Below are 17,153 nucleotides of genomic sequence, written 5' to 3'. Positions count from 1 at the left end.
CTGTGTGACCTGATGGATCACTTCACCTGCTCAAATTCAGTTTCCTCATCTGTCATGTGGAGGTGCTAATAGTTCATAGCCCATGGCCAAGAGATGCATGTAAATCTCTGAGTGTGGTGTGAGCCAGCATACCTGGCTGGCTGTCAGTTATGACCTCTTGGTGAGTGTGAGACACTGGGATTAACCAGAGTGCAGACACAGATCTCATGGGGGTGTATCAGACAGAGTCTCCTTATCCAAAGGCTACTGAACAGAGTCACCTAGAATGGGGCCCTCGCAAGGAAATCAGGATAAATTTATAGCCCTCAGTGCTCTCATTTGGGGGCCCACAGTGCAGATTCTGGCATTTGGAAGCCAAGCGTTTTCCCTACCGGCCTAAGAGAGCAGCAGTCTTGAGTGTAGGCTAAGCCTGGCACCGTTGCAGGTACTCCAGGCCTTATTCTTTTTTTTTTTTTTTTTTTTTTTTTTTTTGTCTTTCTGCCTTTTCTAGGGCCGTACTCGAGGCATATGGAGGTTCCCAGACGAGGGGTCGAATCAGAGCTATAGCCGCCTACCTACGCCAGAGCCACAGCAACGCGGGATCCAAGCCACATCTGCAATCTACACCACAGCTCATGGCAACGCCGGATCCTTAACCCACTGAGCAAGGCCAGGGATCGAACTGGCAACCTCGTGGTTCCTAACTGGATTCATTAACTACGAAACAAACGATGGGAATTCCTTTATCCTCATTTTTAAAGTTACGCAAGATATCGTGTGAGTAGGAGTTTCAAGTATTATTCTGTATCCTCATATTCTGTATAAACACAGTGTTAATATATCACCATTGGTGTTCTGATGCAAATATAATTCTTACCTTGGCGACTTTTGAAAACTAAAACAGGATAGTTGCTTAAATATCTCTGAGAGTCATACAGCCCAGTCCCTTAGACCTTAAGCCTATAGTGCAGCCATTAATGACTGAGTTAGCTATTGTTAGAAATGAATTAATGACCAGAATTTATAAAAGGTTATACACTATTATCTAAGGGAAATGTAGTCAGTGAAATGGAAGCAAACTCTTAGAAAGGGAAGGGATTCGCCTTACCCTCTCGGTGTTCTGAGTCACACAGGGAATGAGGGAGAGACCTTAAAAGAATGAAGTTCTCTTTTCTTCCACTTTTAAAAAAAAATTCCAAGACTCGGGACCACTAAAGAAATAATATAGGCAATACCCTTTGGAAATACACTCATATAGAAAGAGAAATACACAAATTGTCTTTCCTGATGATGTAATAACTCCTAGTTCCAAAACGTACCTCCCTTGTAGGTTATAAATACCCTGAGTTCTTTATCTTACAAAAGCTTTTCCTAATAACAAAGAGAAAAAGAAAAGTTCTCAGTTCTTTAGCAAAGCTTATCACCTCTAAGATTCAAAGATCTGTTTGCGTGTGTGTGTGCATGTGCATACATGCAAAAGTGTCCTTCATAGACATTTGCAGACATCCCCCATCACAGGTGCATCCAGATAGATTGTCAGTGGTGAGGAAAGACTTTCATTTTAAAAATCCACTTTCTTTTGGCTTGTCTCCTTTATATCTCCAAGAGAAATTAGGCAAAAGAAACTGAGGCGCACACATTGTTGATTTTTGTCAAAGGCCACACAGCTGAGAAAGGGCCAGAGCAAGAGCAAGACTCAAATCCAGGGCTCCTGACTTCAGACTGTGTGCCCTGTTTTGTTTTTTCCTGTGTTACTTCACACACTATATAGGACATAAGTCTCTAGTTTTGCCCTCATTTTTATGGTACTTTTAAATAATAGTAATGTAAATATGTAATCTTTATAAAAGCCCAGTGTGGGAGGTACTGTGAGTATCCTTATTTTGTGACTGAGCTCTCCCCCACCCAAAAAAAACACCAACAAAAGTGAGTTCCCGTTGTGCTCGGTGGGTTAAGAACCTGACCAGTCTCCATGAGGATATGGGTTCCATCCCTGGCTTCATTCAGTGGGTTAAGGATCCCGAGTTGCCATGAGCTGTGGTGTAGGTCGCAGAAGTGGCTCAGATCCCGTGTAACTGTAGCTGAGGTGTAGGCCGGCAGGTGCGGCTCTGATTCGACCCCTGGCCTGGGAACCTCTGTATGCCATGAGTGTGGCCCTAAAAAGACAAAAGACAAAAAAAAAAAAAAAAAAGGAAAGCCTCATAAGCATTTTCCAAAACATTATTTTTACATGAGAAAGCAAAACTTTGGGACAGATCTTGTCCCTGTGGAGAGTGGGTAGCTTGAGTAGCTCTCAGTGTGGCCGGTGTGTCTGGTGGTCCCATGGTGATGCCTAATCCATTTGTGTGTTCAGACTTCCAGGTTGCTCCGGGGGAGCCCCTCAGCTCAGCTGATCCTCTCTGCTGCATTTCCCCTGCAGCAGAGCCCTTTCCCTCAGTCACACCAGCAGCAGCAGCAGCAGCTGAGTCGGCACAGGACTGATGCTCTGACCGACCCTTCCAAGGTTCAGCCGCAGTAGTGTCGGCGCATCCTCTGTGCCCTCCAGCTAGAAGGGCCTTGCAGTTGCTCAGATGATCTGAGAATGGGATGGAAAGTTCCAGCGGTTTCATGAGATTGCAGTATTGAGTGTTCTAGCTCCTGGAGTTTGTTAGCAGGGAGGACGCTGCCTCGTGCTGCAGGTGTGTGTCAGATGGCGGCCAGCGGGAGGGGATGGGGGCGGGGGGCCACAGCCAGTTCTCCCCCTGCTGTACTTGCCCAGAAATCATTTGCTGGAAGAAGAGTATGTTGCCAAACGTTAAGAAGCTCAGCTATGAAACGTGACCTGCGGTGAATCAGAAAGGCCCTGACAGTGACTTGGTGGTTCTGTGCCTGTGTTCACGTGTGGGAGGACGCAGCGCTGCCCCATCAGGGCTTTGCTTACAGTGAGGCCGTGATGGAATCATAATTCATTTCAGAGCCGTGTAGCTTTACGTTCTCTGTGTACAGATGCTGTAAAAACAATAGTATGTATATGTCTGGATAAAAGGACAGAAAGCAAAACATTTCGTATGCTGCATGCAGAGATTGTCTCCTCCGAGATGTGCGTACATTTCCCTAGATTCTGATGCCTCATGCAAACTGATAGAGCCTCTGTCTCCCCTCCTGTTCGCAGCACAGTCGTGTTGGGTGTGTTGTCCCTGGCACAGGGCTTTCTGTTCCTGCTTTGGCTGCGACGTCTCAGTTTGTTCAGGGAGGTGTGATGTGCTGCTGGAGATGGATGTTTTTTCAGGTTAAATGATTTGAAACAGGATCTTCAAGTTACTCAGAAATATCCCTCGTTTCATTATTTTTCAATTATGTTTGCAAATAGGATTTGCACTGTTTTCAGATAGTTGGGAGGTTTGATCACATATTTTGATCTAGTTTATAGTGGAAATAGTTGTGTAAATGGTTTTCAACAAGCCTGAAAGTAATTTCAAGAATGTTTCAGTTAGAAGAGTAAAATTTGCACACAAAATATTTTAGGCACTTTTTAGCATTCTCACTGGTGGGAATTTTAACTTTTAGGATTTGTTGGAATCTTTTTATTCTTCACAGTTTTAATGCTTCTTTTAGATATGATTCAGGGTTATTTGAGCGGAAAAAAAAAACCCATAGTGCCTTGATTTTGATTCAGGTGAGAATTCACCATCTTGAACTCATTGTCTGGTTTCAGTAGCAGTTTGGAAATCTTAGTACATTTTTAATAGCATGTGGATGTCAGTGCCATTAAGTTCCTGTGAAGACTGTTTGAGCCTCTTAGTTTAGAGGTTCAAGGAATTTTGAAATAAAAGGTGACATCCTAATGACACTCTCGGAGTTATTCATATGATCACAAAATTATTTTCCTAAATCAGCATTTTTCTTAAAGCTGTGTAATCATTTAGAAATTACTAGTAACTATTTGCTCAGTATGACCTTAACATCCTACAAAGAAAAAAGAAGTAGAAATTGGCTTTCTCTTCACTGCAACCCTAGAATATTTTAGCTCACATGCTTCATAAACGTGAACTAAGATTTCAGCTGGCGGCAGTATCATATTATACAGGTAGTAAGTTCCAACCAGAACTGCATACATTACAAAAATTATATATTTTATGGTACTAATAATTATAATTACAGAACAAAGAAAAATTAATGGGAAACTATCTTATTAGAATATCAAAAATGATTGAGGAAAGGCAAGCTTACTAAAGCAAGCCGTAATAAATCAAAACTGACCTTAAAAGAGAATGTATGACAGAATTAAGGTTGTTAAGCAGAAAAGGTTTTGAACAATGAAAATAACCTAATATGGAGTTGCTGCATAACAGCGGAGTGGGGAGGGTGTCAGTCCATTAAGACTTTTCTGTCCTCAGCTTTACTATTAACCTTAAGGGATGGACTTTGTCTTTCTGTGGGAAACCATACCTGGCCACACTTAAACTAGAAAATTAATGCTGAAAAGAAAACGACCAAAGAAAGTTGGTACCTACTCTCTATAAAAGGAGTGTCACTAGATGCCAGTCAGTAATTACATATCAAGGACTCCTCTTCTAGCTAAGTGATCATTGAAAGAGGGTGTTGACTTTCTCATGAATGTCAAGGCTAGAGTCAAAGTGAGCATGTGCTTTGTGCGTATTCGCACGTGGACACACGGCTGCCACAGACACACACAGCAGCCTTTCCCCCTTCGAGTCGCCTCTTACCTATGCCTCTCCGTGTGTTTCTGGGTTGTGCCTCGTTTGCTTAGTGGTGGTATGCAGTGATGCAGATTCAGCACACAAGCGACACGAAGAACTGTTAAATCCCCCAGTGTCTCCTGAGTCCCGTAGGTAAAAAGAAAGCTGGAGCCGTGAGCACCGTGTTCAGGTCAACACACGCCAAGCATAAGCCAAGCCACGAGGTAAACCTACCTCTAGACGGTTGGTTCACCGTCTCCTCTGCCAGACCTTTTGAGTATTGTCATCCTCACAATACTAGGGAAGAAAATTAGACAGGAGTTTGCTTTATAATTCTTGTTGTTCCTCGGGACAGGTTATTTTGTGTTTGTTCTTGCTTAGACCTGGTTGCTGCGTTTTGAAGAGCAGCTAGCCGCTTTGCTTTTTTTGCCTCTTCGCATGGCTTTCTTCCTCCTGTTCCCCTGGCCCTCTGGTTACAGAGCTCCCCCTCACACCCCCACAGGTGGAGACTGGAGGTGTCAATGAAGACCCAGCTGCTGCCTGATTTCATTCATTTCTGTAGCCAAAGTTGTTCATTAAAATTCCCAATCTAAGTCATGAAAAAATACCAAATAGGAGCACCTTTCAGTTACTTAAAAATCTTACTTCCCTCTGCTTTATTCTCATAGACATTCAGCTTTTCTTAAAAAAAACAAAACAAAACAAAAAAAAAACCACAGTATCACTGTTCTGGGCGGTAGCTGTTGGCTGTCCTGCAGTTATCTTCTTTGCACTGTGTGGGCACTGGGTTTTAACAACTACCAGTGAGCACTACAAGGCTTCATGAAGTTGCTGCCAGAAGTTGTCAGACCAGAACCAAGACCCTCGAGTACTTCATTTCAGTGAAAATATTTGCAGAACAGTAAACATGGGGGATGAGGGCTACAAGTCAGTCAGTCCAGTCAGTCGTCTCCCAGCTCTGTCCTGAGTTGAGGGGGTAATTGGAGTCCTGTGCTTTGCGTTATCACTTCAACGTGGTTTAGGAATGTACTAGTCAGAGGATGCCAGTGACTTTGAGGAGTGTGTCAGAGGATACTCAGTGCAGGGTAGTCAAGATGTTATTTGAGTTCTTCAGTAATTGCCTTAAAGCCATCTGTGTGAGCCAGGCCCCAGGCAGGGCAGCTCTGCAGGGGTCTCTGTGTGGTGAAAGGAGATGAACCTTTGCTCAGGAAGCCTTCGGAAGGGGCCTTTCTGGCAGCTGTTTGCCTGCCCTACAGACAGGTGAGAATTAGTTTAAACTGGATACTACTCAGCATGTTTTAAAATGTTTCCACTACATTGAGGTAAACTTTTTTAAAGTGGGCTACAAATAGCATTTTGCTGTAGTTTTGCTCATTTCTACTTTTTTTTTCCTATTTCTTTAGTGATCAGAAGTTTATTGACAAATATTTGTGTAAACTCACTCAAGTCCATAACCCTTCCAATATCTGTGCCCCTGTTCTCAGTTCCTCAGGAGTCAGTGTTGGAAGAGGTGGAAACACTGGATGTTGTTATTGCTGAGTCTAGCCAGGAATAAGCTGACTGGAATGTTTAAACGGAGGGAAGGAAACAGCACATAAGGCACTTGCCATTTTTATCGTGATTGGAAACAAGTCTTTTGTTTGGGGCGGGTAAGCATTCTTCTAAAAGGAGCTTCTGAATAATAGCAAAGGAAAAGAGCTGACTATTTTTATAGCATATTTAATATATTTGTATATAACTCAATACAGTAGGAACCCTTCGCACGCCTCCTGCCCTGGAATCCAGGTCCCCTTTGCCATATAGCATTAGCATAGCCTCCGCACTGGGGCTGCGGCCAGCCCCAGCCCCCAGCCAGTGCTGCTGCTCCTGAGACAGGTGAGAAGCCCCGACTCTCATGCCCGGGGATCCTTCCTATAGGAATCGCACACACTTCGCAAACAGCACACCACAGTCTAAGAGCATCATTTTAAAAGGTAACAAGCACTTTATTGTAATTATTCATTTTGATAAAGCTTATTATCTTAGATATTACCATTTCTGAAGGGTCCCCAAATCATCACTTAGATGAAAATTTTAAATGACATTTCTGAGAAATGTTTAGATCCAGTGAACCATAGTAGGTTTAGAGGAGTGACTGCAAGGTAGCCAAATGAACTTGGACTTTTGTCTTGAATGTGAGGGAGTTGAGACTGTAGATGCCTGGTTCTGTTCAGACACTATTGTAAACCTATGCTGCCTATCTATTGTGTGGACACCAAAAGAGACCATTGAGCCTGTTTGTTTTCAAAGGTCTGGGAAAACTGCATCAGTGTGAATAGATGTGTACAACTATCCTAAAGTGGTTGGTAGTAAGATTTTAGAATATAATAATTTCAAGAATTACTCTGGGTGTTTTAAATGTGCGCTGAAATGTTGGCATGTCGTTTCAGTGTTGCCATTTGAATTGCTCTTGTAACATTTTTGCACAAAAATGACTTTAGAAAGACTACTTTCGTTGAAAAAAACAGGAAAAAATTGGTCTTAACATCTCCTGTGGAAACACTGGGGATGGATTTTGTTGGTATAGCTATTAATTCAGGATATTTAAAACAGTATTGAACAGCTCACAGAAATTAAGTAAACGTGGATCATGAAAAACTAAGTTTCTTTCCATGTGACTGTTTTGCATACTTTTTTCCCCATGTCATAATTTAACACTACATTCCTTGTTTTTCTTAAATAAAACAATACTTTGCAGGTTGTTTTTGAGTAACTATGTTTTGTAAGCTGCCTGGGCTTTCCTATGGAAACGTTCTTTAGTGAAATAGAATGTAGTTTATGAAGAGATGTCATTAAGTAAAATTCCATCACCACCACCAGCAAACACTGAGGTGCTGCATTAAGTGACAATCAAAATAGTATTTATGAGAGAATTTAGAAAGTGGTTTTTAAAGAAGCAATTGCTTTGAGAGCAGTTCTCTGGGTTTCTTGAATAAAAATGGCTAAATATATTTATTTATATTTTTAAATATCTTTGTGTTCTGTTTTCTCATCAGAGTTATTTCACAGTGTCATGTATTTAATCGTGGTTTGTTTTGTTCTGCCTTGTACTTCTCCTTAGAGGACCGGCTCTCCTTACCTGGGGCTGTCCCTGGGCTGGTGACGCCCCTCTGTGGCCATGTCCCTGGGCTGGGGACACTTCTCCGTGGCCATCCATGTGTGTTCAGGGCAGCAGTGGAGCCCAATCCAGGTGCCCATGTGTTTCTCAACTTAGCTCAGAGAAAGTAAAGGTAACTCCTTTCAAATCTGCTTCATTTAGCTCCAGCCTTTTTCTGGTTTCACTTGCTGCCTTTTCTATTTTATGGGCATTTTTATATGGTAGCTTTCCCAACACAGCCAGAGGCCAGTGTGACAGAAGCCATGGCAAATGTTCCCTGTTTCACCCATCTGGGAACATATTATTAAAACAATCAGCATCTTCTAATGGCCATCACTATCATATCTGTATTAATTTCAAGTTCATCTGAAGTCCTTAAATACAAGTGGAATGGTGTACGCACACTGCAAACTTGCCTGCAAAAAAAGTTTCCTGTCTTTATAGTGTCGTGTTGCTTGGTCCTTTAAAAACAAAAGCCAAACCAAACCTTCATACATGGCACACGGTCCAACAAAGCAGGGTTGGACCATTTGGAACCTAGACATTTGAGGGCACTTGTGCAGGTCTGCATTAGAACAGAATTCAACTCCTTAGGGCGCCCAGAGCTTTTGAGTCCCACAGGCCAGGTACAGAGCACACACTAGCTTTGGGATCCTTTAGAGAATGGTAGTTAAAATGTATCAACCACAAGTTGGATTTAATGATGTAAAAAATATTTCTTCACCCTAAGGACTAAATTGAAGATGTGATGTTTTCAGATTATGCATTTAAATTTCTGAGGAAACAAACTGACATCATTTTAAAAATGCCATTCAGATGTTTTATGATGTGTTTTGAGTTGGCTGGTACTGGTCCAGATCCACTGCTGGCAATGGTTGTGCGAGTACTAAAGAGTTAAAATGTAGGAAAAGCTGTATTCAGATTGATGTATTATGTAACTAGGCTATCATCATCAAGAAGAAATAAATTTTGGCTAGGAAACATCTCTTCCTTCATAGATGTCAGCCAGAACAGCTGTCACCGACATCCTAGAATTGTCCTGAATGTGTCTTGTTGTGGGGTAAGTTGGGGACAGCCCTTGGTGTAGCCTTTTGCACATTATGTAGAGACTGAAGCCCAAAGACGAGTTAAATTCAGTGCTGTATTGAAACCAGTTAGGGCAAAAAAGTTTATTCCTGTAAATTTTTCATTGTTAACATCAGGTGGTAGTTGTGAAAACAGATACCACTCTTTCCAGTGTTCTGTGTGGTTCTTAGTGTGCTTCCTCTTGACACTGATGGGTCCTTAATGCTTGGTTTTGGTTTCTCAGTTAAAATTAGAGCCTGTCCTTCCTCCAGAAAGGGTGGAGCTACATATACGTGGCTGACCGATACTAGGTAAGAATACCTAGTTTTCCTAAAGCAAGCATTCAGTTGAAATCCAAATTGATCTGCGAAAACAAGACTGACAGTTTCCAAGTAACATCTTCAACCCGATCCTGAACTGCACAGAAGCACGATGGGATAGTGACTGGTTTCAACGGTGCTATTTTAGGTTCTCCTGATTTTCATGAGCTGTGTTTGGAAATGGGATACTGTATAAAATGTGGATCATTTTGTTACCAATATTGCTATTTTAATTTGGTGTTACAATTGGCGCACCTGCTTCTCACAGCTGCCCTTTGAGAAGAAGTACACGTGTTACCAGCCTGCCTCCACTCAGGCTCTTGCTGTAGCATCATTTTTCCAGGTGATGATGTGCAGTTTTAAACTACATGTACTATTATACTGCTCTTTCCCACAGACTCTTGTAATGTTTTCAGAACCTAAAATGACAGCAAAAGAGCCAAGCAGGAGCATTTGAGTTTCTTTTGTAAAATGTAAAATGACTAAATTTAGACTGTCTCTCCTTGTACAGTTTTAAAAATAAATACCTCAGTGCTGTTTTCCAGGATCCCCTGCGTTTCTCAAAATAATACCTGCTTCGTGTGGTACATAACTTGTAAGAACCACATTATTTTGGATTTTGAAGAATATTAAATATTTTAAAATCACTACCCATGACCATTTCCTTTCCTTTATTCAGCAGTGGAGTAGGATTGTATCAGCAGTTTTTACCTGGTAGCTAAGGTCTGTGCTGCCAAGTTCTCTGAGGAGTTGGATCCAGTTCTGAGGTGGTGGGGCCTCGGGAAGCTGTGCTGTCACCTTAACTTTAGCCCTGCGCCTCCAATGCTGGGACCAGGCCGCCTGTGATACTAGCTACTTGCTAACAAGGACAAAAAAGGATGTAAAATTCCTCGAAGGATTATGGGCACTTCACTGCAGAAAATGACAGTGTAGTGTGGAGACTTAACGCTGCTTTATTCCTATGGATGTTTTGTTTTTCACCCTGTAATACATACTTTCCATGGTAGAGAACTTCCTAAAGTTTCTTAAAAAATGACTTTCTTTTTTTTTTGTCTTTTTAGGGCTGCTAGTGCTGCATATAAAGTTGCCAGGCTAGGGGTTGAATCAGAACTACAGCAGCCAGCCCACACCACAGCCACAGCAACGTGGGATCCTTAACCCACAGGGCAAGGCCAAGGATCAAACCTGCAGCTGACAGCAGTGTTACTGCCTATGGCAACAGAACGTATCAGGCTGGGAGAAGGCAGTTATGCTGTCTGGATGGAATATAATTAGCATTCAAGTTAGAATATTCTGATTTTCAAATGCTAGTGATTTCTCAAGTTGCCACAATAAAGTAAGACAGCCTTGACCATAATCACTGATTAGTCTCTAATCTAATAGAGACTAACCTGTCTGGTTTGACCTCCTGCTCTACCATGTAAGCCTGGGTGAGTTACTTTTTAACTTCTCTTAGATACCTTCTCCTTCACAAAATGGTGTGAAGGTTAAGACAGTGCTTAGAACAATGTTAGGCTCTGTTCTTTGTATCCACTTTAGAAACTGGTCTATAAATATTAAGATGGCTTTGACAGACTGCAAAGTTATGAACTCACATGACACACATGGAAAAACCAGCATGGGTCATATCACTTTTATTTCTGTTGTGTCTGTTACATTTTTCTATTCAATATAGAAAAAATATGAATACACTCATAGTATTCTCTTTTAATTTGGTAAGTCCGCATGGTCAAATATTGACTGTTATTATATTGGGTTTCCTACCCAATTAAAAAGAGGAAGACTGGACCTGGCAAACAAATCTTATCATGTTATCAACAGTAATACTTTCTGAAAAGACTTCTGATTAAATCACTGCTTACCAATTCCAGAAAATACTTTAAAAGAGAAATTCATTCATTCTTCCCCCAAGAAAAATTAAGGTAAACCACTTAAAGCACCTCAGTGATGCAGGAGAAGAATGGTAAATTCCTTAAAAATGGGTCAGCTGAAAGCAAATCTAGTGCAGACAGACCCCAATGCCCAGTGGCTCTGTCCACTGCCCACCCCTCGCCCGAACCAAAAACTTGAAAAATGCAGACCATGTTAACCTAATTGTGCTGGAGGAAGAAAAAAATCCACGCTTTAGATAACAGGTTTCTTTTAAAAATTCATGTTGCAAATAAAATCAGTGATTATTTCTTTGGGACATAATACTTTCATTAAATGGGTCAAACTCACAAATTGATGCTACAAAATACAGTGTTTCCACCACTTTTAGTTATAATATACATATGTACATCGAGTTACCTATCTTAAAACTAAAATACAAAGGAAAATAGCTTGTTAAAAACCAGAATCCGGACTTATAAATAGTGCAGAAAATGCAAACGCCAAAAATACGATGCCTCCTATGATTGTCACTGTAAGAGAACAGAAAAAAGCTTAAGGCAAAAGTCCTCTATAAATTATGCCAGAATGTTACCTATTACTCTTCAAAAACACTTAAAGTCTCATTTCCAAAGCAAAATACTTAGCATGCCCAACTCTGAACAGTTAAGAATCAGTTTACTCCCCAGCACTGTTTTAATAACAGAAGCAACAGAACTCATATTAAAAACCCAGCTATAAAGGAGAATTTTCAACTTCTGACCAGCAGAGAGTGTTGTTCTTCCATCTTTAAGATCTATTGGCTACATAGGAAATTTTCATCAGAATCAATGACTATGGTTTCCACCGATGATTCTTTTAAGACATTTTCAAAGCTAATTCTCATATTTCCATGTGATTGTTTCACTGACTTTATTAACATGTGGACAAAAAGCTACTATGGCTCTAGCAATGCCTTTACATGATGTTGTATTTTCTTAACCTCCACCTGTCTGGAAAGCAGTCCATGTCTGAGATTATCTTAACAAAGACTGAGTCTGCTTCAAAAGAAAGGCTTTTTCTATCCTCAGTGATTCTGAAAGTTAAAATTAATGACAAAGACTCACCAGTTCTGACAGAGATTTTCTGGGCTACCATTCTTCCTCCAATCACTGCCAGTCCGGTGCATAAGCAGTGTCCCACCGCCCCGCCCACAGCCACACCGTAGGGATCCTGGAAAAAAGTGTAACTGGCATTAGTCTGAAACCAGGGTTGCAACTGCTACGAGAAAGAAAATAGGGTCACTACTGGCGACAGATTCAGGGCTCTGTAATTTATGAAACGTGCCCTAGCTACTTAAAGGGTTAAGTTCCAGTCACACCTAGGAGCAGGGATGAAAGCAGGAGAAAGTCAAATCAAGACAACCCCCTTCAACCTCTCAGCACTTGGCCTTAATTCTTGGCACCATTGGGCTCTTGGGAGGCTGCACGTGAGCCTGGGAGGGAACCGCGGGGCCGTCGGGGCAGGGTGACTGTGCCCCATCCTCCCCCAGGCAGCACCTGCCCAAGGCCATGGAGGCGTTTGGCAGACAGCGAGAGCTGCCCAGAAACAAGCCCTCGAGAGTGGCCAGTGGACCTGGTTGGGTTGGGGGCAGGTCCTGAGGACCCTCCAGGCGGGGAGCTCAGACTTGCAGGCGCTGACTGGTGTTCGGCTGGAGGGTGACAGAGAAGCTGTAAGCTGTAGGGGAGAGGACCAGGCAGTGACCAATGGGGAGGCCACTGCGATGGCTCTGGGAAGGAATAGGCTGGCCTGGACTGGCGTGGGAGACTCGAGAAGCCGAGGCACGACTGACGATCTTTGTGGTTAAGGGGCTGATACTCAAGAAAGAAAAATCAGGCCTGACAGAGTTCCACCCCCAGTTCTCTGAAGGAAGCAGCGATGTGGTTAAAAAGGCAGAGGCAGCAGGGGGCCGTGACCAGGAAGAAGGCAGCGCTAAAGGGACAACAGCTGGAGGAGCCCAAGGGAGACCAGCAGGTGGCTTAGCAACTAGCCGCTGAGAGGACCACGTAGGAGCCTCGCTGGCTGCCGTGGACGCAAACCACCAAATCCGCGTGACACTGCTGAGGTCAGAACGAGAGTGCCGTGTGCTTAGCAGTAAGTCCCCTCCCGGCCAAGCCCCCCCAGACTGAGGGAGGGGAGGAAGAAAGAGGCTTCTCTGGAGAAGCAGAACTGAGCAAGGGGGTAGGCCTCTGTAGATGAGAACAACAGTCTTGAGCACGCGTTTAGCTCACACCACCAAGCTGGCAGAAGGGCACCAATTTAAGTGGGAGCCCTGGGGCCACCATGAGTGACAGTGGCAATGAACAAACGATGTCTTCAGCTTTCGTGACACCGTGCAGACACCCCGGAGAATGGGCGCTGCATCCCAGATTTTGTCTATTACAACTTCTAAAACTACCTCCCAGAAGGTGGCCGCCTCATTCTATTTGAAAGCAATACTTGAAAAATCATTGGATTAAATACAATTCAGTGGTTCTTTTAATACAAGACTTCTCAGAGTCTTGGTTCTTTTGTATACTCAATCTTCCAAACAGATGTAGCCTTCAAAAAAAACAAGATATATTGTTTGCCAAATTTCTTTGACCCTGGAACCTGTTTTCCCCTTTTTTTTCCCGCAGTAGAAATTAATACCTCAACACTAGGACTCTGAAAACCACTGTGGGAACACTCATCATACTGGAAGCAAAAAAGATCAGACCAAAATGGACTGGACTAGCCTACTGCATGGTTTGTACAAAATTACCAACGAAAGGAGCATTAGGGGAACAAAGCAGCCAAGGGCACCTCTGCATTGCCTGCCCCTGCGCTGTGGGGGCTCCTAGCACTGAGGGCTGGCCAGTCGGGGACGCCGCCCCATTAGCCTGTTTCCCCCAGAGCCTCTGGGAAGCAGGTGTGGCAGCAGAGTGGTCAGCGTGTGCCCATCCCAAGTCGCCCTGTCACAAATGGCACAGTGATTCTGCCGTCATCACAGCACATGTGGCAGAAGCACCATCACCATAAAATCATCACTTCAAATTCTGGTTCTCTGGATGCCAATAAAGACTAGAGATCTAAAAATATAGGGCAAAGCCATTAAAATGACATTTTAAAATAAAGTTTATTTTTGAACATGGGAATCAAATGAAAACTTGAGTTCTTCCCCCCACCCCCCAAGAACAGCATTTTTGAGGCTTCCCTGACACAATAGCCCGGCCTCAACTATTTTCGGCCCTCATCTTTAACTCTTTTTTTTTCTATTTTCTAGGGTCGTTCCTGCGGCATATGGAGGTTCCCAGGCTAGGGGTCTAATCAGAGCCGTAGCCACTGGCCTAAGCTGCAGCCACAGCAACACCACAGCCAAGCCACATCTGCAACCTACACCACAGCTCACAGCAACACCGGATCCTTAACCCACCGAGCGAGGCCAGGGATCGAACCTGCAACCTCAAGATTCCTAGTAGGATTCGTTAACCACTCAGCCATTCGTTCCCACCCAGTTGATGGGAACTCCATCAACTCTTGTTTTATAGTTTGGACTGAAACCTACATTAAGTAACTGCTTGATTTCTGGTAGGTAAATACTTAGGAGTTAAAAAATTCAAATCAAGCTTCCTATGTAAAACCTTATCAGATTAAAAACAATATAATTTAGCAGATGTTTTTACAAAGAAAAAGCATTAGTTAAGATCCAGAAGAGCTGAAAGGCAGCTGGCCTTCCATTCTACACCATCTCCTAAGCAAGGCTGCATCTGCATGAGTATAACAGTCGCCTCATCTAAGACTTTACCATTCCCCTCAAATGAGATCAAGATTCAACATTTTCTTAGAAAATGGACAAGAGACAGCAGAAAAGCCTAGAGGCAAGCTCCAGCTCTAGTGCTTGTCCTCTGACAGTAACCCCATTGCTCCAGGCCTCGGGTTCTTTATCGGCAAAGTGTCAAATGAGGCAACCTGAGGGTTCTTCTCGCTTTCCATCCTAGGCCTGGGTATTCTGGGGCTAAGCCTTCTCGAATTTTATAAGTAATCTTTGCATCATTCAAATTTTTTTTTTTTTTTTAGCACAAGGAACTAAAAAGAAGAACCCAAAGCTACCTACTTTTAAGGCTTTAGGTATTTATCAAATTAGCCCTCAATAATAATATACAAATATATGTTCTCAAGTATACAAAGGGAGGTGCTGAGAAAAAGAAGAGAACTAAGCCTAAACAACTGCCACGCTGTCATCATGACAAAACCGCTGGGACGAGAAATCCAAAGAGCCATCAGACCAAGGCAGAAACCGAAGAGGCTCAGGCTCTGAGGAGCAGGGCTGTCAGCTCCAGAGCAGAGTCTGGCGTATGAGTCACCCCTCGGCCTGTGTCCTCCAGAGCAAAGCAGCTCTGGTGATGCCCACCTGTGAAAGTAGCAGCCGCCTCCCAGGACCACTCACCTCTCTAGCTGCCAGGACAATCGTAGTTAGCTGAGAGCGGTCACCCCATTCTGCTAAGAATGTTAATGTAAGAGCTTGAACAAAGATGGGTGAAATAAAATGCAGCCACTTTTTTTGAGGTATTGTTGTGCTTGTACCCGTTTCAACATCTCCTGGTCCATTTAAGAGTTTGGTTCGTTGAAACTAAAAAAAAAAAAAAAAAGACATTAAACCCAGGAATGCAAATGATACAGCACACGATTACTTAATCTTTCTTTAAAAAGTGTTTAAATTTTATGGGAATACACTTAGAGAAGCTAGTTACGTGAGTGACCCTAAACCTTTTTTTTTTTTTTTTTTTGGTTTTTAGGGCTGCCCCCACAGCATATGGAGCTTCCCAGTTTAGGGGTCTAATCAGAGCTACAGCTGCAAGCCTGCACCACAGCCACACCAACGCAGGATCTGAGCCGCGTCTGCAACCTACACCACGGCTCATGGCAACGCTGGATCCTTAACCCACTGAGTGAGGCCAGGGATTGAATCTGCATCCTCATGGATCCTAGTCAGGTTCATTACCACTGAGCCACAAAAGGAACTCCCCCAAACTTCTCTTTTGAACCACTGGTCTCACATAGCAACAAATGCTGTATTTTCAAATTTTCCACTTCTCCCCAACAAAATCAAACAATATTTACTGTCATTTGTTAATCACAGATGCTGTGGAAACAAACACATGAAATCACAGAGATTCCATTTTCAGGAGCTTATAATCAGTCTAATAAGGAGCCCGATTATAGCTGTAAGTATTCATCCCTAAGTCCTTTCTTGACCACATTCACACTAAGCCAGTGTCACACCACAGCACAACAAGCCACGTCTGTGTGGCCCACACACCACATGTGGATGAGCAACAAAAACCCTCTCAGCCATTTTACTCTTAACAGTTGCGTGCCTTTCTGGTCCAGATATTTGACAGCGCTCTGACTTACTTCTTCATCTTTTTTCTTTAACTCTGCTTGAACTTCTTCTAGTTCTTCTTGACCTTCATCTGGACTCATCTTTAAGCCTTCCCGAAGCATCCTGATGCCGAAAATGGCAAACAATGCCGTGGAAACATAGTATGTATACAGTCTGGGGATGACTGTGGTGGCGTAGCCAAACAAAACTGCCAGAAATGCAAGAGTACATCTGGTTAATTAGCAGATTACACACAAACCAAAGGATCAGAATTGACCACTCTTTTTCCTTTCTTTTTTTTTTTTTTTTAGGGCCACACCTGTGGCATATGCAAGTTCCCAGCTTAGGGGTCCAATGGGAGCTGCAACTGCCGGCCTGCACAACAGCACAGCAACGCCAGATCCCAGCCACATCTGTGATTTACACCACAGGTCATGGCAACTGGCGCCAGATCCTTAACCCACTGAGCAAGGCCAGGGATCGAACCTGCGTCCTCATGGATAGTAGTTGGGTTCTTAACTCCTTCTTGCTAAGGCGCAATGGGGAATCTCACCACTGTTTTAAAGGGAAAATAGTTCACATTAGATGTAAATCTAACACATAAAAACCTTAAATTTTACTTTCCCTCCATCAATATTGAGCCCTTAGGTCTATAGCCAGTGACTAAACACAGTTCATCAGGAAGTCAGTGGTGCAGGGAAGGTGGCAGGGGTACCACACAG

The 17,153-nt window shown here is 43.0% G+C and overlaps 2 protein-coding genes across 49 annotated transcripts in view; one reads left to right on the top strand and one right to left on the bottom strand.

Annotated features, from left to right (window-relative positions):
- Positions 1-9,829, top strand: part of CLOCK (clock circadian regulator) — a 121,364-nt gene extending 111,535 nt beyond the window's left edge. For 30 of the 48 annotated variants that reach the window (XM_021101335.2, XM_021101333.2, XM_021101327.2 and 27 more), the window contains one exon: positions 2,333-9,829. In XM_021101335.2, the coding sequence (XP_020956994.2) occupies positions 2,333-2,497 (165 nt within the window). In that variant the 3' untranslated portion in view covers positions 2,498-9,829. The remainder of the gene's footprint in view (positions 1-2,332) is intronic. The other 18 variants (XM_084972292.1, XM_084972284.1, XM_021101329.2 and 15 more) reach the window with 1 other exon arrangement.
- Positions 9,830-10,798: 969 nt separating this feature from the next.
- TMEM165 (transmembrane protein 165) overlaps positions 10,799-17,153 on the bottom strand; it is a 36,272-nt gene continuing 29,917 nt past the window's right edge. The window contains exons 3-6 of the mRNA XM_021101337.2: positions 16,464-16,639; positions 15,496-15,678; positions 12,155-12,260; positions 10,799-11,581 (exon numbers count right to left, since the gene is read on the bottom strand). Coding sequence (XP_020956996.1) covers positions 11,505-11,581; positions 12,155-12,260; positions 15,496-15,678; positions 16,464-16,639 — 542 coding nt within the window. The 3' untranslated portion in view covers positions 10,799-11,504. The remainder of the gene's footprint in view (positions 11,582-12,154; positions 12,261-15,495; positions 15,679-16,463; positions 16,640-17,153) is intronic.

This window comes from Sus scrofa, chromosome 8 (genome assembly GCF_054392235.1).
Source record: "Sus scrofa isolate SSC_HxYL_T2T_F1_AM1 chromosome 8, Sscrofa_HxYL_maternal_Yorkshire_Landrace_v2.0, whole genome shotgun sequence".
Taxonomy (NCBI): Eukaryota; Metazoa; Chordata; class Mammalia; order Artiodactyla; family Suidae; genus Sus; species Sus scrofa.
Note: the sequence above shows the minus strand (reverse complement) of the source record. Positions and strands in the feature narration are given on the sequence as shown.